The sequence below is a fragment of the Pseudophryne corroboree genome, chromosome 10 (assembly GCF_028390025.1).
Source record: "Pseudophryne corroboree isolate aPseCor3 chromosome 10, aPseCor3.hap2, whole genome shotgun sequence".
In the NCBI taxonomy this organism is placed as follows: domain Eukaryota; kingdom Metazoa; phylum Chordata; class Amphibia; order Anura; family Myobatrachidae; genus Pseudophryne; species Pseudophryne corroboree.
This window is the reverse complement of record NC_086453.1, coordinates 320,231,362-320,252,956: the sequence shown is the minus strand read 5'-3', so window position 1 is coordinate 320,252,956 and position 21,595 is coordinate 320,231,362. Positions and strand designations below refer to the sequence as shown.

Below are 21,595 nucleotides of genomic sequence, written 5' to 3'. Positions count from 1 at the left end.
AGACACTGTGGAGGCTGAATGGAGGGTGCTGTGGGTTAGGGCTGGGCAGACTGAAGGCAGCTGGAGAGACACTGTGGGGGCAGGCTGGTGGGATGCTGTGGGGGCTGGAGGGACTTTGTAGGGACTGGAGAGACACTGTGGAGGCTGAATGGAGGGTGCTGTGGGCTAGGGCTGGGCAGACAGAAGGCAGCTGGAGAGACACTGTGGGGACTGGCTGGTGGGATGCTGTGGGGGCTGGAGGGACTTTGTGGGGACTGGAGAGACACTGTGGAGGCTGAATGGAGGGTGCTGTGGGCTAGGGCTGAGCAGACAGAAGGCAGCTGGAGAGACACTGTGAGGGCTGGCTGGTGGGATGCTGTGGGGGCTGGAGGGACTGTGGGGACTGGCTGGAAGGATGTTGTGGCAGCTGACTGGAGAGACACTGTGAGGGCTGGCTGGAGGGACAATGTGGACTCTAGCTGGAAGGAAACTGTGGGGGCTAGGGCTGGAGGGACACTGGGGGGCTAGTGCTTGAAGGACACTGTGGGGGCTAGGGCTGGAGGGGTATGTGAGTTGTTTCAAGACTTTGCTATGGGGCCCAAAACATTCTAGTTATGCCCCTGATACTGGGCATGTTATGGTTTTGCAATGGTGCTGCGAAGATTGACAGTCATGGAGCTTTTGTGGGGTTAGCAACTGATGCACATGCTGTTTTCAGGGCGTCACAGCATGCAACTGCAATTCTATATGCAGTTTAAATGGCCCCAGAGTCTTACTTCTGACAGCCATGCTGCACGACCATAGGGTAAAGGTGCCTTCACACGGTGCAATGTATTCTCGCGATTTTTACTATATAGTCAAAATTGTAAGAAAAGTTAGCACAAATCGCTCCGTGTGTACACAGCTTGTGATACTGATGCACGCTCCCGTGGGATCAATATTGCAAGTAAAAATAGACTGTGCAGGCAAGGCAATTTTGACTATATTGTGTACAATCTAGTACTAAGCATATTCAGAAACTGTCATAGTCAAAATCGCACGTAGCCAAAATCGCACCGTGTCTAGAAAATATCGGTGGTTCTGGACTCTGGGGGAGTACAAGAGAAATCGCATAGTCAAAATTGGGCATAAACAATATCTCACCGTGTGTATGCACCTGTATTCCGAAGGCCGATTATTGACCAATGTGCGTCCTCGCACACCAATGGCAGGTCTCAGACGATGTTTGAATACAAATCCCAACAGCTGCAACATTTGCCTATTTTCCCACAGCTGCTGCTTACTGAATCGCTGCTGTAAAGACATCTGCGCCCATCGCTGAATCAGGCCCCAGGTACTTAAGATTAGTCTGTGACACATCTATATATATGTTTGGTGCTATTTGTGGATGGGTGTATGTGCCTATGTGGACACATCTATATAGACTGCCGACAGCATTAAGATCGACATAGTAAGTAGTTCCCTCTGGTAAACATTTTCACACACTAGGGAATGCTTACTGTAGAAGCATATCACTGGTTATTAAACGGGGCCCTAGCTATTGTAATGTTCAGGCCAATTAATTGCACTTTGAAGTGACATCGGAACACACTGATTATAAGTGATATCATCAGAACTCCCCATTCACACAGTGACTAAGACCCCAGTTTATCAAGCCTTGGAGAGTGATACATTTTGAGGTGATAAAGTTCCAACCAATCCTGTCATTTTTCAAACACAGCCTGTGACATGACAATTAGGAGCTGATTGGCTAGTACTTTATCTCTGTGCAATTTATCACTGTCCAAGGCTTGATAAATCTGAGCCTATAAGCAAATTTACCTACTTTTAAGGTCTCCTCTCTGGGAGAAGCTCATAGCGGAGACACTGCTGGCCAGTTTGGGGGGCGGCCTCTCGCATCACCCCGTCCCTATTGCGGCTAAATAATGTCATTTCACATGGTTCAGCCCCGACATACGGCGCCGCGATTCCCAGTATACGCTCCTCATCCTGCCTGCTTCACTAGGAAGTGGGACGGGATGCGGGAGTTCCGGCCAGTCTTCCGTGGGTGCGGGGGACTGCCGGAAAATCATCAGGTCTGTCTGTAAGGACCATATAACAAAGCACAGGAGTCAGTCATGTTTTTGATAGAGAGTATAATTAGGATATTTACATTGCATAGAACACATAGGGTCCTTAGGATTACAGCAAAACTCTTGTTACAAATTCTACACACTTACATGGTAAGCACCAGCTCAGTGTGGCCTGAGAGTGGTCTGTGGGTCGCCCCCAAAATATTCACTGTCTAAGAGGTGTGAAGCAGGTGTGAATCCACCTTGTTAGCAGCAAAATGAAACACTACAGTACACGCACAACTCACATGTTTACATATCATACATACATACATACACTACGCTAAACATGCACTACTCTAAACTGCACAGACACGCCGGAGCTTTTTCCAGTGCAAACGCAATTGGATGTGGATATTCAAGTGTAAGAGAGTTGTTCCTGTACATTGGAGACAAAATAAATAAAAACAAACAATTCTATGTACCATGTACAGATATGGGGGTGATTCCGAGTTGTTCGCTCGCTAGCTGCTTTTAGCAGCATTGCACACGCTAAGCCGCCGCCTACTGGGAGTGTATCTTAGCATAGCAGAAATGCGAACGAAAGAATCGCTAATTTTCTCGTAACGATTACCCCGCAGTTTCCGAGTAGCTCCAGACTTACTCTGCCATTGCGACCAGCTCAGTCCTTTTTGTTCCTGGTTTGACGTCACAAACACACCCAGCGTTCGCCCAGACACTCCCCCGTTTCTCCAGCCACTCCCGCGTTTTTCCCTGGCACGCCTGCGTTTTTCCGCAAACGCCGTGAAAACGCTGAGTATCCGCCCAGAAACACCCACTTCCTGTCAATCACACTCCGATCACTTCAACGATGAAAATTCTTCGTTCTGCCGTGAGTAAATCTACTAAGTTTTGAGCTAAATTACTTAGCGCATGCGCACTGTGTACCATGTGCATGTGCATTTTCGCATTAATCGCTCCGTTGCAAAAATCGGCAACCAGCGAACAACTCGGAATGACCCCCATGGGATGGTGCTTATGTTGTGCATATCGGGCCTGTTCCAGATTAAGGAGCAAGAGCAATTTGCTCCTGGAATAAACCCTGTTGCAATGCCAGGGGTGCAAATGTATGTATTTTTTTGTAAGCAGAGAAACTGCTGGCTGATTTTGCTTGTGGCCAGCAAATACTGCCCAATTTGTTTTTACACTGGAATTTAAAATGAACCTGGGCATGCCAACCCCAACTATAACTCACATTTTCAGCAATGTAGATGCGATTAAGAGCGCCCTACTAAATCACGGCACTCGTGCCCAAACAGTTCAGGTCATTGAACTGAACCCGGTCATTTTCACCAAATGGATAGGAAAAGGAGGACTTCCTTTTCCCAGGTAATACAATACATGCACGCTTATGCTTTTCTGGTCATTGTTAATCTCCCTTCTGTCACTTCTGCTCTATCGCTTCCTGAAGCATTTAAACAGAACAGAACACCAGCAGGATAAATCAGCTCATGTGCACATACCCAATGCTGCTACTGCATGGGCAGAGCGGCTGATGACTGGATAAAACACGCTGCGTGTTTGGTCTATGATCCCAAACACACGCTGGTGGAACTCACCTGCTGAGCAGACTTTGCACCCTAACTACTCAAATTTCATTGTATTTTGATTGTTAAAATAAATAATTTAATCTCTTAGCAAAAAACTAAACGTCGCTCATTTTGACCCTTCCTGAGTGACGTTGTTTACTTTATCGCTGAGTGTGTATGACGCCGGCGAGCTATGCGCGGCCCCGTGTGTCGTTAACGACCCTTGGTGTCAGCCGTGCATGCAGCTCAACTTGGACTCATTGTCCAAAACTGCAGGCTCCTGCCGGCCGCAGCATGACGTCACTGTGCGATATCGTTAGTGATATGGTACAGTGTGCATGCCCGCCGTCGGGCGGCCTGGCAGGGGAAACACTAGGCGACGTCGCTCATAGAGCAGTGTGTACCCACCTTTAGCATAGACACAAAGCGAATGTACATTTTTTTTGCATTTGTTTGTCCAATTCTTAGTTGACCGGAACTTTGCCGCAGCTGTCTGTCTGTGAAATAGGAAATTTTGAGGTGGGAAATTGGTGGTGATAATGCGATCTCACGTAACTATCCTGGGAGTGTCAACGGGCGTGTTGTAAAAGCTCTGTGTGATTCGGAGTTGTGCATACAGGGAAGGAAAGCCTGTTTATGACAGATCTCTTGCTGCAGGCAGCCGCTGGTGTAAGCGCCAAGATTTATACGGTGGTCAGTGTAAAATCAGTGGGCGGCATGGGTTTCAACTTGCACACCCATGAACTTATGAAGTTCAACGGAACCTTTCATTAGTTAGTAAATATGGGCATCGCAGCTGCCCGCAACTTTCAGCAACAATACATTCAACTTGGAGAATGGGGGAATAAGGACGGTATGTAGTTAAGATTCACAAACTTGCATAATAAGCCTATTAATCTCCTCCACCAACACCTCCTACAGTATCTACAGATCTGAGTACCCCACACCTCTCAAGCAGTTAAACATAGAACCGTGTAAGAGGTTTTCATTTTCATGGCCCCACAGTTCCAAATCACGAGAACCTTCCGTATTTCCAGTTTTGGATTGAAATTCTGAGTGATTAATATTCCCACTCCACACATAATCAAGGTTAACAATTTACTATATATTATATTAATACATCCCGAGCTAAGAGCTCAAATGGACTTACACTGGATATATTAAACACACATCACCACAAATAAGCTTTATTCTTTACACTGGTGACTGGATATAGCAGAAGATATTTTGCACTAATATCCTCCAATGGCTGAGAGTACCCTCTCCACATCATCTGATCTTGGAAGAGGCTAGCTCTCTCTATTTAATGATTGAACAATATCTCTGTATATATAGACAATCCCCACTACAACTAGTGAGTACTGCTCACTGTTATGGAAAGGTTTGTTCGATTTAAGAACCTATAGGACTCTTTCCTGAGAATGATTAACATCTTTAAAAGAAATACTGTCAGTGATTCTCTTCCGAACAACACTCAAATAGTAATACCACCAGCAACAGGGAAACTTGTGCAAAACTGCAGTGCAAAACCAGCAGCATTACGCTGGCAACGACAATATACTGTATGGAACATGTTATTGCATAGCCAATGGCAAACATATATTGATTTGAATTCTTCGATGTTGTCCTGATGCTATACCCCTGCACTGGCACACTGATCACGTGTCAGCCCCTAATCCTTGCGTCCTTTGGCTGTGCTGGTAAGGCAACGTGTGACTGCATGAAACGCTGGTATTGGTTCTTCCAAATAATTGTCTTTTTAGGTAACTGCAGCATAAGTGTAGGTTCATACAAGTCTCTCTGGAGGTTTCGCTGGTGTTTGGGAGGGTCGCCTCTCCAAATAGGAGTTTCCAGTCTACATTCTGGAGGAGGGTCCCGAGAGCTCATAGAATAACACATAAGCGTCACTGCTCTTCACCTGGCTGGAAGACATTGCTGTTACCCTGGTAATGAAAAGAGAAGAAATGTTGATATTGTGTTAGAAAGGAAATGTGAATGTTGGTGATATAAAGAGAGTTCACGGAGCTTGTGTATAGAGAAACAGTGCGATAGCATGAGAGCAGAGTGGTTTAAACCTCAAATCTGGGGGCTGTCTTGTGAGACACCTGGGGGCATATGTAAAATGGTCCAAGTATGCTGGAGGGGCGGATGCAGGCATGGTTTCGCTTTGTAAATGATTGCCACTTTAAAAAACCTCAGAGATAGGGCGGCATTCCGCACCTCTGCCAAATGCGGACCCTATTACATATGCCCCCATGTGATTAGTTTGTCCAATGATGATTAGGGGTGTGTAGTTTTGTGGCACGTGAGGCTTTGTGGGCTGTGACAAAACCTTTTTGTCATTAGCTGTTTTTAGACAGGAAAGAACAGCAGGTCTCGGCTTTGGGTGCAAATATGGTTAAGTTGATTAATGTTATGGTTTTGGGTGAGCGCACCTTCGCTTGACTTGTTTGTCGCTGGACCTCCCAGAGTGGGGGTGCGTCATCTCCCTACCGGGTGGGTATTCATGTTAGAAGGTTGAGTGGCACTGACGTATCTATAATGGGTGCAGTGTGTGTGGTACACACTGGCTCCCGGGTCCAGAGGGGCACCCATATTTTCAATATTTACCCTCCGGAGTCCTGCGTTGTCAGAAGCAGTACATGCGCAGTGGGAAAATTACTGGGAAAATGGCCACCACACATTTTCCCGGAGACCTGTGCATGCGCAATAGACTCTGGGAAAGCACTAGGGTCTCCTAGTGACGCTAGTGCCCAGATGTATTGCTCTGCCGGCTAGAGAGGGGCGAGCCCAGATGGAGACTGCACACGGGCTCTTCATCTCTTGATGTGCCCCTGTTGAGTGGATTTCTATAGGTTGTAGCTGTTGCGATTTTTTGGCTTGTATGTAACCCTCGGCGATCTCAGTCGGCATTGCATGTTGTTAGTTGTTGCAGTGGGCTGATCATCGTCCTTTCTTTGCCATCATACTTTAGTTTATTTAAACGGATTTAAAAATTCTTAATAATGAACACATTTTACACTGCCAATCTAAGTCTCCAAGTCTTTATTTAAACTATTGTTTTATTTATAAATGTGATAATTATATGGTGTATGCAAGGGACATCCCTCAGGCAATTAAAGGTTTAGTAATAACATGAGCAACATTTTGGGCCTGATTCGGAGTCAGCCACAGACTGCAACGTCGTCTTTTCCCAGTCACCCGTGTGACTTAATGCAAATACTGCTGCAAAGCCCTTCCCTGGTGCACATCCATGTCTATATATGGTCAAGGACTGAGATGCCCACCTTGAGCGTCTGCAGACGCTGTAAACCCCACCTGATGCAGTATTAAACGCAGCTATCAAAACCTTCATGTGCAGATTCTCTGTCGGGGTATGGCCTTCAATGTAAACGAGCATCTATGTACTTCAGCAGCGCTCCCCGTAACACACTCATACAACGGCCCATCAACACGCGTCTGTATAGCAACCTCCCAGTCACCGCCCAGCACTTTCCAAAGACATTTTATATGCCTTGCATCCCGAGCGCCACAGCGCCTTTGAGCATACTGTACACACTGCACTGTGTAACACATATACGCCATAGGAGCTTTCAGAGATCCTCATGCATACCCAGTAGCAAAAAATAACTCAACTCCGTGAACCCTGGCGACTCTAAGCAGGCCCTTTGTGTTCACAAGTCTACTGACTGGGGGCTGGTGCAGAGTTGCAAGCTTTTTGAAGATGGATTTTGCACTTTTGGGCGTGCTCAATAGACAAGTGTATGCAGCAACAATAGATAAAGACACACAAGCATTTCCACTTGCGGCAACCAGGAGTTAACTGGGGCTGAATCTGGGTTCTCTCATATAGGTGATAGCGGCCGGTTATACAGAGTTGTCCGTACGCTGAGATTTGCTTGATTCCTGACAGATCCCTTGCGCCAAACACAGGGCTGGTGAAAGTGCGTGCTGATAGTAATGACAGCTACAGTATTACTATTTGTAAGTGTATGAAGAGGGGCAGTATGCGCCCATAGATGCCTACAGCTTGGCAGGTAGATGAATGCTGCCATCCAACTCTGTGCCAGCAGGGAAAGTGTCACTGAGGCTGACTTGCATGAAACTGTGAATCTGCCCCTACTGTGTATGTTACGTTTTTAGCAAGTATTACTTGACAGATGGCATTTGACATAGGTTTTTTTTTTTAATGCTTATTATAGTGTTAGTAGAAGAAAACAGCCCAGAACAATATATTGGACACTCCTAGGTTTTATTCTGCTGTTAATATTATTTCCTTGTGTGTGACTGATTCTGTATACGGAAATTCTAAAAGAAAACGAGATCCTATAAATGGTACTGTTATATCAATCAGTTACCTCCCATAACTCCTATAAAAAAATCCATTGACTTATTAGTAATTGTATTATTTAATGTTATTAGGGGGTGCTCCCTGGAATATATTAATCATATGACAAACAAGAAAGAAAAAGTATTCCACAGCAGGGCACTCATTTGTAACTGATTGGACTAATAGTCCTCAATCGAGGTCAGACTAAAACAAACAAAAACTGCTGAAAGCGCCTCGTAATAGATTGTTCTGAAAAAAAATTCCCGAATTTCAATGAGCTGCTGTGTAGGCACTGTGTATTTGCCTAATTGAAGGAAACTAGATTGAAAAAAGAACTCAGCTGCGCAGTGAAATTGGAAACATGAACAAAAACTGACGTATGCTGAGATAAATTATAAAGAAAAATTTTATATAACAATAAAAGAAATTTCATACAACAACATCGAGGTGCAGTATACCTCCCCATAAAACATAACCTTTATTATTATTTGTATAAAATACCAATATAAATTAGCTTGCAAAGTATTCTAAGAAAAATGTGTATGAAAAAGTGTGTGTTCACTCTTTTTTATTTAATTTTTCTGTTACACATTTACTTCTTCATACACATTTTTGTTAGAATACTTTGCAAGCTAATTTATATTGGTATTTTATACAAATAATAATAAAGGTTATGTTTTATGGGGAGGTATACTGCCCCTCGATTGAGCACTATAAGTCCAATCAGTTACAAATGAGTGCCCCGCTGTGGAATACTTTTTCTTTCTTGTTTGTCATATGATTCTGTATACGGAGCAGAACAGAACTTGTATTGGAAAAAAGCTGCTGCTGCTGCTGCTACATTGTAGCACTTCATATACAGATTCAGAGACTCAGACACACACACTATACAAGTGTCATATATCACATTAATCAACACAGTCTCCTCTTGCATCCTAGTTGCATTGTGTTGCGAAATAACACACATTTTCTGCAAAAAGGACACCCAACGCTATTTTTACACTATTTGGCATGCCAAAAGGGGCTGTTTGGCGTGACTGCAGCAAAGATGTATGAAGACACATCTGTATGTACTAAGCCTTGGAGAGCCATCCAGCTCCTAACTGTAATTTTTCAAATACAGCCTGTAACATGGCAGTTAGAAGCTAATTGGCAGGTATTTTATCTCCAAACACCAAGGGTACATAGACCCCAAAGTCACTTAAAAGGCCATGAGGCCAACATATTCACCAGGTTTGTGTTCTGGCATCGAGTCCACCAGTATGTCTGGAGTTGTGCATTTTAGCAAAGCATGAAATTTGGTATACTTCTAGGTTAAATAATATATTATATAGGAGATAGAGGGATAATGGTTTCTTTACAGAAAAAATATCCTGAATTGATTGACATTTCTAAAACTATAACAGTTGAAAAAGAATATGTGTGAAGGTTTGACAAAAATAAAGGTCCATAGGAAGGGAAGAGAAAGGTATAAGTGGCTTTTACACCTGTATATAATTACCTTGAGTCATTAAAGGTGTACCACTCTCCATTGCTAGGGTTCTTGCAGTACGCAGTATAGTGTCCCCCCATGGTAGTCCCCGAGTGATTGGATACAGCGTATAGATTATATGTTGCATGAGCTGTAAGTAGACAGAACAAATAACATTAACAATTCATCAGTCTAGCTGCAATGGGGCAGCGATGATTATTACACAGGGATGGTTTGCTGGGAAGTGGTAGATTTATCAATTCCATTGAGCAAATGTTATTGTTATTAAGACAGAATGTTAATGCTGATAAGTGTACAGCACAAAGTCACTTACGGCTTGGTTCCGACGAGAATTCACGCAAGTCCAAATCTTTAAGAGGGAAATTCACAAATGTGGAGAGCTTGCTACTTCTAATGCGGGCTTCAGAGAACCTTTTGAGATCTAAGGAGGGTCAGAGTCAAGGAAGAAATCCTGAAGCTTCACCAACCTGAGAACAGGCAAGAATGAAGAAACAGAGAAGACTGTAGGGCACAACATGTGGCCAAGGCCTGATTCATACTCGGACATTGGACGGATTCAGTCTCAGTTGTCCAATGGTTTGTGTAATGCACATATGCTAGAGCCGAGACAGCCACATCGTGACTGATAGGCAGCATCCATTTGGGGTTGACGATAGGAAGTCACATTTAAGACACAGATTTGTTGACTGCATTTTAGGGGTGCACCAAAGCCAGCAACTGCGTCGTCTTCCGACAAAGGGGTATATTTACGAAGGTGTACGTTTTTTTAGAACTGTTGAGGTTGCTCATAGCAACCAATCAAATTTCACTTAACATTTATTTATCTGCTTCTAGAAGATAACAGCTAGAATCTTATTGGTAGCTATGGGCAACATCTCCACTTCTAAAAAAAACTCACACCTTAGTAACTATACCCCAAAGACTCACTGGCTTCAGCAGCTTTTTGTGGTGGACATTATGAGCAAACTATGGGTTGTCCTGATTTCTATGTTCGCCGCAATGCTGCCGATGGTGATCCATTGCTGAGTCTTTGGGAGAAGGTAGCAGATCAGAGAGGCCAGAGGTGGGTGTCTCATTACACTAGGTGCCACCTTCATCATTACCATAACTTATCTGCTCTGCCAAGACACAGCACCGAATAAAGTTGTGTCCAGTCTGGATCAGGCCTTGCTGTCTGGTAAAGAAAAATAAGCTCCTTTGTAATATAGTTACATGGAGTAGGACAGAAGATATTACACAATAGAAGGACCTTCGACTGGTTAGAGGATGTAGACAGGGCAGGAACCATTGGTAAAAGGGCAAAATAAATCCAGTTAATTTCAAAGGATACGAAGTACAAGAATTTTGGGGAATCTCTGGATGGTGAACTTCTTGGTGCATCTTCTGCGAGCTTTACACCTGCAACAGGTCTATCAAAGAAAATGGGTATATGTTATTATAAGGAAAATATGCAGTTATGTATTTTCTTACAGGTACATGCTTTTGTTCTTAATGGACACCATAACAGCCAGCAAAGGCTTACACTGGATAGTCATAATGCTGTAAATCGTGGGATGTACAGCATTCTCCTCCTATATTTGACATTTTAATATATTAGAGTTAATTTATGACCATGCAAAACTGCATACCTTCATCTCCCAATTTTATAATGTGACTGCACATTCTGGAACTTGACCTCATAAAGGATGTGATTGTCCCGCGGGCAGTGGGGCCCACCAGGGATTTTCCCTGTACCCCAGTGGGCCAGTCCTACCCCGCACATAGAGATGCCTTGGTTGTGTTTCACAGTAATCCTAAATGTAAAGATCATTACAAAAGACACTTACTGGCTTTTCATCCCCTTCTAAAACATCTTCTTTGGTGAAAAGGCGAATGCAGTCCATTAGTGAGACCTCGGGAATGCACTTCTGTAGAAAAGAGATGCACATGAAGTACATTATTTCAATGCATTTGTGCATTATCTTACTTTTAATGTATTGTTGTTGTTGTTTTTTAAATAAAATATGATACAACATATAAGTAAAAATATCCCTACAGCTAAAATACAAGTTGTTACCAATATGATATGTGCATGAAGATACCATGGGGCAGATGTATTAACCTGGAGAAGGCATAAGGAAGTGATAAACCAGTGATATGTGCAAGGTGATAAAGGAACCAGCCAATCAGCTCCAATATGTAAATTAACAGGAAGGATCAGATTGGCTGGTGCCTTTATCATCTTGCACTTATCACTGGCTTATCTCTTTCTTATGCCTTCTCCAGGTTAATACATCTGCCCCCATGTTTCAAATCTTGACAACACTGTCATTAAAAAAATGATTTCTGGCAATTGGTTGTACACAGGAGAATCTATTTAACAGAATAATAAAGGCTATAGGGATCTATTTACTAAGCCTTGGCTGGAGATAAAGTACCAGCCAATTGGCTCCTAACTGCCATGTCACAGGCTGGGTTTGAAAAATGACAGTTAGGAGCCGGTTGGCTGGTACTTTATCTCCGTCCACTTTATCTCCATCCAAGGTTTAGTAAATAGACCCCTAAATGTTCTCCTTGGATTAGTATGGATGTTATTGGGTGTGGTATGCATGACCGGCGGTCAGGAGACCTTCACCGGTATCCCGGCAGCGGAATGCCGTTGGGGGGTGAGCGCAACATGCCCTTTGCGGGCTCGGTGGCGACACTTTATAGGTGTCGTGGACACCCACGAGTGGGAATAGTCTCTGTTGGTCGGCACGCCAACTGTCGGGGTTGTGAGGAGGCAGGATGCAGGGGGAGGTTTTGGTCACATAACTACATCCTGATGTTATTATGTTATTCTTCCCTTCTTAATACTATTCTTGGTTTTTGAGGTACTGTACCTCATATAACATTGTATTATAATAATAACTAGCGACCTGCCCAGCTTCGCACAGGAGCAATTTTGAATTTACGGAGATAAGCTTTTTTAACTGAGGTCTTAGAATAGGAATAGAAAAGAAAAAAGTAAAATCTGAAATTTTGTATTAGTATCAGGCTTACATCAATTTTTCTGGAGAAACCGGATAATACGTATCAATCTCTACAGAGTATAAAATAAAGTCCATCGTTGTGATATATAGTGCTCGGACGGCCATTTTTCTTTGAATTGGTTCACCAAAATAGTCACTGGTCGGCTCCCTTTTGTCACAGATTAATGTTTCAAACACCTAAACCTTCCTCAACAAATGCTCTATATTACTGCGATAACCGCATCAAAATCTGTCCAGTGGTTTGAGATTTTTTTATACTATGTAGAGCTAATTAAATTTGATAGGGTTGAGCAGCACAATTTTTTTTATTTAATGTATTTATTTTGGATGCTATTCACATGTTTAATCTGTCTACGGAGCCTGTTTGTTAAATCATATTTTATGGTTACAATAGAAGTACAGTGACACTACACTGCCAGACTGCTGATACTCTGATGAAGCATTGCAGACTACTGCATAACCCCTTTTAAGTACTGTACCCAGCCTTCTAATGAGTGAAGCAGTTGGCCACATCAACCAATGAGATTCGAGCTACCATTTTTCAGGTACATTCTATAAAATAATACATAGAAGCTGATTGGTTGCTATGGGCAATTTCTCCACTTGTCCACTTCTCCACTCTTGAGGAGGCTCGATCCCTGCCCCCTCTAGTCAATGTAAGTGATGCCCCCATCCATAGTATCTAAGAACTCTATTGCTATCTACATCTATCTCCCACAGCATAGAGAGGATTTGCAGCCAAATGCAGCAGAGTGATCCCGCCTGCGATAGCCATTGTACGAAGCAGCTTCATGCCGCACACAACATATCACAGCCTGTAGTTTGGCATGGTCCCAAGGCTGAGACAGATGTTGAGTTTACATAAGGACATTAGTTCAAGGATGCCATCAAACAAGGCGAATAGTTACTAATTAGCAGAGGTTGATTAAAAGTGGTTGCTTATGTCAGCCAACGTCGGTTCTTCTTCATAAACATATTTGGTCGATGTGTGATTGGATCAATGCAAGACAAGTACCTTAGCAATGGGTAATGACAAGTCCCAGAATGGATCAAACACCGTGGAACAGTATCCGCATTCTGTGCAGGTGAGGGAACTCTTCAACTGGCCAACAAACAGCTCTGAGGGAAGAAACAATGAGGATATTGTAGTAAGTCTACTTAATAGTAAAAGTAAAAAAAAAAAAAAAATATATATATATATATAATATATATTCACAAATACAGTACAAACATAGTTGACGCTTCGGTTCTCTTAAGACCTTTGTCAAGGCAACAACAGTATTAATGCATAGAAGCCTCAGTAGCCTATACACCAATGGCCCCAGTGCAGCTATATATAGTGCCAGTAACGCCCCACCAGTAAGTAGTCTGTGTTCCACCAGCTGGAACGCAAACTGGATGTAACATATAAGGCTACAATATTTGCAAGAGAATATATTAAACCAGTAAACGCTCAATATGTTAAACCAGTGAACCCTCACAGGACTCAATTGTACCCTTAAATAGCTATTACTCGCTGTTGTTAAACAAAATTACAGCACTGGACCGGGAGTGGCATGTGTGGAAATCACACAGGAACCGGAAGTGACGATGTAGCAATTAAAAAGCTGCTAACCAGACTACATAGAGCATTCCAAGGCATACCCATGATGCATTGCATCACAAAAAACACCATATATTACATGAATTACCCTAATAGGTTTAGGTATGTGGTCAATCAATACAGATTTCAGGCTGGCCTAATTGCATGAAGTGTTTAGCAACAGGCTTACAGTATCAGACATATTATTTGTGTAGGCAGTACGTACTGTAGACCTGTTATTGCCCATTCTGTGTCTAGAAGAAGAAAGCTGCATTATTTCTGTTTTCTTCATCTTCCTCGTTCTGGAAAGTAGGTTTCATAACTGTTTCTGAATAGAACCACTCTATAGTAGCATACTGGACACAGCATCTGCCAGGTTGGGGGGTCTCTCCCCAACCCCCACCGCGGCCACAACTCTCTACTCTTCTACCCCGGTAGGGGCAGCTATTATCAGAGGAAAGTCTAAGGACAAGCCAGCCACAGTTATTATATAAATGACCTAGTAAAGCACATTTACATTTGCTAGTATAGACATAGATGGTACATACAGCTAAGCATACGTTAGATCATATAAGGGCAGGCAGCCTCCAGATATAGGACTTACAGACAAGCTGTACTGTAAGTCGTATTGTACAGAGATTACTGCCTAAGTGACAGAAAGTTATTGCTGTACATACAGTGCCTTGCTAAAGTATTCACCCCCTTTGCATTTTTCATGTTTTGTTTCTTCACAACCTGGAATTAAAATGGAGTGTTTGAAGGTTGGCATCATTTCATTCACAGAACATGACTACAACTTTGAAGATCTTTTTTTGTTTAAGCCACCTTTTGCAGCAATTACAGCTGCAAGTCGCTTTGGATAAGTACCCAGGAGCTTGCCACATCTTGCCACTGGGATTTTTGCCCATTCCTCAAGGCAAAACTGCTCCAGCTCCTTCATGTTGGATGGTTTCGGCTTGTGAACAGCAATCTTCAAGTATGACCACAGATTCTGCATTGGATTGAGATCTGGGCTTTGACTAGGCCATTCCAACACATTTAAATGTTTCCCCTTAAACCACTTGAGTGTTGCTTTAGGTGAACCTCCGTCCCAGCCTCAAATCACAGGCAGACTGAAATAGGTTTTGCTCAAGAGTATCCCTGTATTTAGCATCTTTCCCTCAACTCAAAACAGTTTCCCAGTCCCTGCTGCTGAAAAACATCCCCCAACATGATGCTGCCACCACCATGTTTCACTGTGGGGATGGTGTTCTTGGGGTGTTGGGATGTGTTGGGTTAATGCTAGACATAGCATTCTCCTTGGTGGCCGAAAAGTTAAATTTTAGTCTCATCTGATCAGAGCTCCTTCCTCCATACATTTGGGAAGTTGTCCACATGCCTTTTGGAAATCTCGAAACATGCCTTCTTATTTTTAACACTAAGTAATGACTTTTTTCCGGCCACTCTTCCATAAAGCCCTGCTCTATGGAGTGTACAGCTTATTGTGGTCACATGCACAGATACACCAGTCTCTGCTGTGGAACTCTGCAGCTTCTTCAGGGTTACCTTTGGTCTCTGTGCTGCCTCTCTGATTAATGCCCTCCTTGTCTGGTCTGTGAGTTTTGGTGGCCGGCCCTCTCTTGGCAGGTTTGTTGTGGTACCATGTTCTTTCCATTTGAAGATGATGGATTTGATGGTGCTCCAGGGGATCATAAAAGATTGTACTTCTCAACAACTTTGTCCATGACTTGTTTGGAGAGCTCCTTGGTCTTCATGGTGTGATGCCTCTTGCTTAGTGGTGTTGTAACCTCTGGGGCCTTTCAGAAAAGGTGTGTTTATACTAGAGATGTGCACTTGAAATTTTTCGGGTTTTGTGTTTTGGTTTTGGGTTCGGTTCCGCGGCCGTGTTTTGGGTTCGACCGCGTTTTGGCAAAACCTCACCGAATTTTTTTTGTCGGATTCGGGTGTGTTTTGGATTCGGGTGTTTTTTTCAAAAAATACTAAAAAACAGCTTAAATCATAGAATTTGGGGGTCATTTTGATCCCAAAGTATTATTAACCTCAAAAACCATAATTTCCACTCATTTTCAGTCTATTCTGAATACCTCACACCTCACAATATTATTTTTAGTCCTAAAATTTGCACCGAGGTAGCTGGATGACTAAGCTAAGCGACCCTAGTGGCCGACACAAACACCGGGCCCATCTAGGAGTGGCACTGCAGTGTCACGCAGGATGGCCCTTCCAAAAAACACTCCCCAAACAGCACATGACGCAAAGAAAAAAAGAGGCGCAATGAGGTAGCTGTGTGAGTAAGATAAGCGACCCTAGTGGCCGACACAAACACCGGGCCCATCTAGGAGTGGCACTGCAGTGTCACGCAGGATGGCCCTTCCAAAAAACACTCCCCAAACAGCACATGACGCAAAGAAAAAAAGAGGCGCAATGAGGTAGCTGTGTGAGTAAGCTAAGCGACCCTAGTGGCCGACACAAACACCTGGCCCATCTAGGAGTGGCACTGCAGTGTCACGCAGGATGGCCCTTCCAAAAAACACTCCCCAAACAGCACATGACGCAAAGAAAAAAAGAGGCGCAATGAGGTAGCTGTGTGAGTAAGATAAGCGACCCTAGTGGCCGACACAAACACCGGGCCCATCTAGGAGTGGCACTGCAGTGTCACGCAGGATGGCCCTTCCAAAAAACACTCCCCAAACAGCACATGACGCAAAGAAAAAAAGAGGCGCAATGAGGTAGCTGTGTGAGTAAGATAAGCGACCCTAGTGGCCGACACAAACACCTGGCCCATCTAGGAGTGGCACTGCAGTGTCACGCGGGATGGCCCTTCCAAAAAACACTCCCCAAACAGCACATGACGCAAAGAAAAAAAGAGGCGCAATGAGGTAGCTGTGTGAGTAAGATAAGCGACCCTAGTGGCCGACACAAACACCGGGCCCATCTAGGAGTGGCACTGCAGTGTCACGCAGGATGGCCCTTCCAAAAAACACTCCCCAAACAGCACATGACGCAAAGAAAAAAAGAGGCGCAATGAGGTAGCTGTGTGAGTAAGATAAGCGACCCTAGTGGCCGACACAAACACCGGGCCCATCTAGGAGTGGCACTGCAGTGTCACGCAGGATGGCCCTTCCAAAAAACACTCCCCAAACAGCACATGACGCAAAGAAAAAAAGAGGCGCAATGAGGTAGCTGTGTGAGTAAGATAAGCGACCCTAGTGGCCGACACAAACACCTGGCCCATCTAGGAGTGGCACTGCAGTGTCACGCAGGATGGCCCTTCCAAAAAACACTCCCCAAACAGCACATGACGCAAAGAAAAATTAAAGAAAAAAGAGGTGCAAGATGGAATTGTCCTTGGGCCCTCCCACCCACCCTTATGTTGTATAAACAGGACATGCACACTTTAACCAACCCATCATTTCAGTGACAGGGTCTGCCACACGACTGTGACTGAAATGACGGGTTGGTTTGGACCCCCACCAAAAAAGAAGCAATTAATCTCTCCTTGCACAAACTGGCTCTACAGAGGCAAGATGTCCACCTCATCATCATCCTCCGATATATCACCGTGTACATCCCCCTCCTCACAGATTATCAATTCGTCCCCACTGGAATCCACCATCTCAGCTCCCTGTGTACTTTGTGGAGGCAATTGCTGCTGGTCAATGTCTCCACGGAGGAATTGATTATAATTCATTTTAATGAACATCATCTTCTCCACATTTTCTGGAAGTAACCTCGTACGCCGATTGCTGACTAGGTGAGCGGCGGCACTAAACACTCTTTCGGAGTACACACTTGTGGGAGGGCAACTTAGGTAGAATAAAGCCAGTTTGTGCAAGGGCCTCCAAATTGCCTCTTTTTCCTGCCAGTATAAGTACGGACTGTGTGACGTGCCTACTTGGATGCGGTCACTCATATAATCCTCCACCATTCTTTCAATGGGGAGAGAATCATATGCAGAGACAGTAGACGACATGTCCGTAATCGTTGACAGGTCCTTCAGTCCGGACCAGATGTCAGCATCAGCAGTCGCTCCAGACTGCCCTGCATCACCGCCAGCGGGTGGGCTCGGAATTCTGAGCCTTTTCCTCGCACCCCCAGTTGCGGGAGAATGTGAAGGAGGAGATGTTGACAGGTCGCGTTCCGCTTGACTTGACAATTTTCTCACCAGCAGGTCTTTGAACCCCAGCAGACTTGTGTCTGCCGGAAAGAGAGATCCAAGGTAGGTTTTAAATCTAGGATCGAGCACGGTGGCCAAAATGTAGTGCTCTGATTTCAACAGATTGACCACCCGTGAATCCTTGTTAAGCAAATTAAGGGCTCCATCCACAAGTCCCACATGCCTAGCGGAATCGCTCCGTGTTAGCTCCTCCTTCAATGTCCCCAGCTTCTTCTGCAAAAGCCTGATGAGGGGAATGACCTGACTCAGGCTGGCAGTGTCTGAACTGACTTCACGTGTGGCAAGTTCAAAGGGCAGCAGAACCTTGCACAACGTTGAAATCATTCTCCACTGCGCTTGAGACAGGTGCATTCCACCTCCTATATCGTGCTGAATTGTATAGGCTTGAATGGCCTTTTGCTGCTCCTCCAACCTCTGAAGCATATATAGGGTTGAGTTCCACCTCGTTACCACTTCTTGCTTCAGATGATGGCAGGGCAGGTTCAGGCGTTTTTGGTGTTGCTCCAGTCTTCTGTACGTGGTGCCTGTACGCCGAAAGTGTCCCGCAATTCTTCTGGCCACCGACAGCATCTCTTGCACGCCCCTGTCGTTTTTTAAAAAATTCTGCACCATTAAATTCAAGGTATGTGCAAAACATGGGACGTGCTGGAATTTGCCCAGATTTAATGCACACACAATATTGCTGGCGTTGTCCGATGCCACAAATCCACAGGAGAGTCCAATTGGGGTAAGCCATTCCGCGATGATCTTCCTCAGTTGCCGTAAGAGGTTTTCAGCTGTGTGCGTATTCTGGAAACCGGTGATACAAAGCGTAGCCTGCCTAGGAAAGAGTTGGCGTTTGCGAGATGCTGCTACTGGTGCCGCCGCTGCTGTTCTTGCGGCGGGAGTCCATACATCTACCCAGTGGGCTGTCACAGTCATATAGTCCTGACCCTGCCCTGCTCCACTTGTCCACATGTCCGTGGTTAAGTGGACATTGGGTACAGCTGCATTTTTTAGGACACTGGTGACTCTTTTTCTGAGGTCTGTGTACATTTTCGGTATCGCCTGCCTAGAGAAATGGAACCTAGATGGTATTTGGTACCGGGGACACAGTACCTCCAACAAGTCTCTAGTTGGCTCTGCAGTAATGATGGATACCGGAACCACGTTTCTCACCACCCAGGATGCCAAGGCCTCAGTTATCCGCTTTGCAGCAGGATGACTGCTGTGATATTTCATCTTCCTCGCAAAGGACTGTTGGACAGTCAATTGCTTGGTGGAAGTAGTAAAAGTGGTCTTACGATTTCCCCTCTGGGATGACCATCGACTCCCAGCAGCAACAACAGCAGCGCCCGCAGCAGTAGGCGTTACACGCAAGGATGCATCGGAGGAATCCCAGGCAGGAGAGGAATCGTCAGAATTGCCAGTGACATGGCCTGCAGGACTATTGGCATTCCTGGGGAAGGAGGAAATTGACACTGAGGGAGTTGGTGGGGTGGTTTGCGTGAGCTTGGTTACAAGAGGAAGGGATTTACTGGTCAGTGGACTGCTTCCGCTGTCGCCCAAAGTTTTTGAACTTGTCACTGAATTATTATGAATGCGCTGCAGGTGACGTATAAGGGAGGATGTTCCGAGGTGGTTAACGTCCTTACCCCTACTTATTACAGCTTGACAAAGGCAACACACGGCTTGACAAATGTTGTCCGCATTTCTGTTGAAATACTTCCACACCGAAGAACTGATTTTTTTGGTATTTTCACCAGGCATGTCAACGGCCATATTCCTCCCACGGACAACAGGTGTCTCCCCGGGTGCCTGACTTAAACAAACCACCTCACCATCAGAATCCTCCTTGTCAATTTCCTCCCCAGCGCCAGCAACACCCATATCCTCCTCATCCTGGTGTACTTCAACACTGACATCTTCAATCTGACTATCAGGAACTGGACTGCGGGTGCTCCTTCCAGCACTTGCAGGGGGCGTGCAAATGGTGGAAGGCGCATGCTCTTCACGTCCAGTGTTGGGAAGGTCAGGCATCGCAACCGACACAATTGGACTCTCCTTGTGGATTTGGGATTTCGAAGAATGCACAGTTATTTGCGGTGCTTTTGCCAGCTTGAGTCTTTTCATTTTTCTAGCGAGAGGCTGAGTGCTTCCATCCTCATGTGAAGCTGAACCACTAGCCATGAACATAGGCCAGGGCCTCAGCCGTTCCTTGCCACTCCGTGTGGTAAATGGCATATTGGCAAGTTTACGCTTCTCCTTCGACAATTTTATTTTAGATTTTGGAGTCCTTTTTTTACTGATATTTGGTGTTTTGGATTTTACATGCTCTGTACTATGACATTGGGCATCGGCCTTGGCAGACGACGTTGCTGGCATTTCATCATCTCGGCCATGACTAGTGGCAGCAGCTTCAGCACGAGGTGGAAGTGGATCTTGATCTTTCCCTAATTTTGGAACCTCAACATTTTTGTTCTCCATATTTTAATAGGCACAACTAAAAAGCACCTCAGGTAAACAATGGAGATGGATGGATACTAGTATACTTATGGATGGACGAGCGACTGCCGACACAGAGGTAGCTACAGCCGTGGACTACCGTACTGTGTCTGCTGCTAATATAGACTGGATGATAATGAGATGAAATCAATATATATATATATAATATCACTAGTACTGCAGCCGGACAGGTATATATATTTATTATGTAATGACTGATGACGGACCTGCTGGACACTGTCAGCTCAGCAGCACCGCAGACTGCTACAGTAAGCTACTATAGTAGTATGTATAAAGAAGAAAGAAAAAAAAAAAACCACGGGTAGGTGGTATACAATTATGGATGGACGAGCGACTGCCGACACAGAGGTAGCTACAGCCATGGACTACCGTACTGTGTCTGCTGCTAATATAGACTGGATGATAATGAGATGAAATCAATATATATATATATAATATCACACTAGTACTGCAGCCGGACAGGTAGATATATTTATTATGTAATGACTGATGACGGACCTGCTGGACACTGTCAGCTCAGCAGCACCGCAGACTGCTACAGTAAGCTACTATAGTAGTATGTATAAAGAAGAAAAAAAAAAAAAAAACACGGGTAGGTGGTATACAATTATGGATGGACGAGCGACTGCCGACACAGAGGTAGCTACAGCCGTGGACTACCGTACTGTGTCTGCTGCTAATATAGACTGGATGATAATGAGATTAAATCAATATATATATATATAATATCACACTAGTACTGCAGCCGGACAGGTAGATATATTTATTATGTAATGACTGATGACGGACCTGCTGGACACTGTCAGCTCAGCAGCACCGCAGACTGCTACAGTAAGCTACTATAGTAGTAGGTATAAAGAAGAAAGAAAAAAAAAACCA

At 44.5% G+C, this 21,595-nt stretch overlaps 1 protein-coding gene across 3 annotated transcripts in view; it reads right to left on the bottom strand.

The window, feature by feature from the left end:
- Window positions 1-2,097: 2,097 nt before the first annotated feature.
- USP2 (ubiquitin specific peptidase 2) overlaps window positions 2,098-21,595 on the bottom strand; it is a 135,061-nt gene continuing 115,563 nt past the window's right edge. For all 3 annotated transcript variants that reach the window (XM_063943516.1, XM_063943517.1, XM_063943518.1), the window contains 6 exons: window positions 13,468-13,571; window positions 11,268-11,348; window positions 10,772-10,850; window positions 9,755-9,862; window positions 9,451-9,571; window positions 2,098-5,562 (listed from right to left, as the gene is read on the bottom strand). In XM_063943516.1, the coding sequence (XP_063799586.1) occupies window positions 5,475-5,562; window positions 9,451-9,571; window positions 9,755-9,862; window positions 10,772-10,850; window positions 11,268-11,348; window positions 13,468-13,571 (581 nt within the window). In that variant the 3' untranslated portion in view covers window positions 2,098-5,474. The remainder of the gene's footprint in view (window positions 5,563-9,450; window positions 9,572-9,754; window positions 9,863-10,771; window positions 10,851-11,267; window positions 11,349-13,467; window positions 13,572-21,595) is intronic.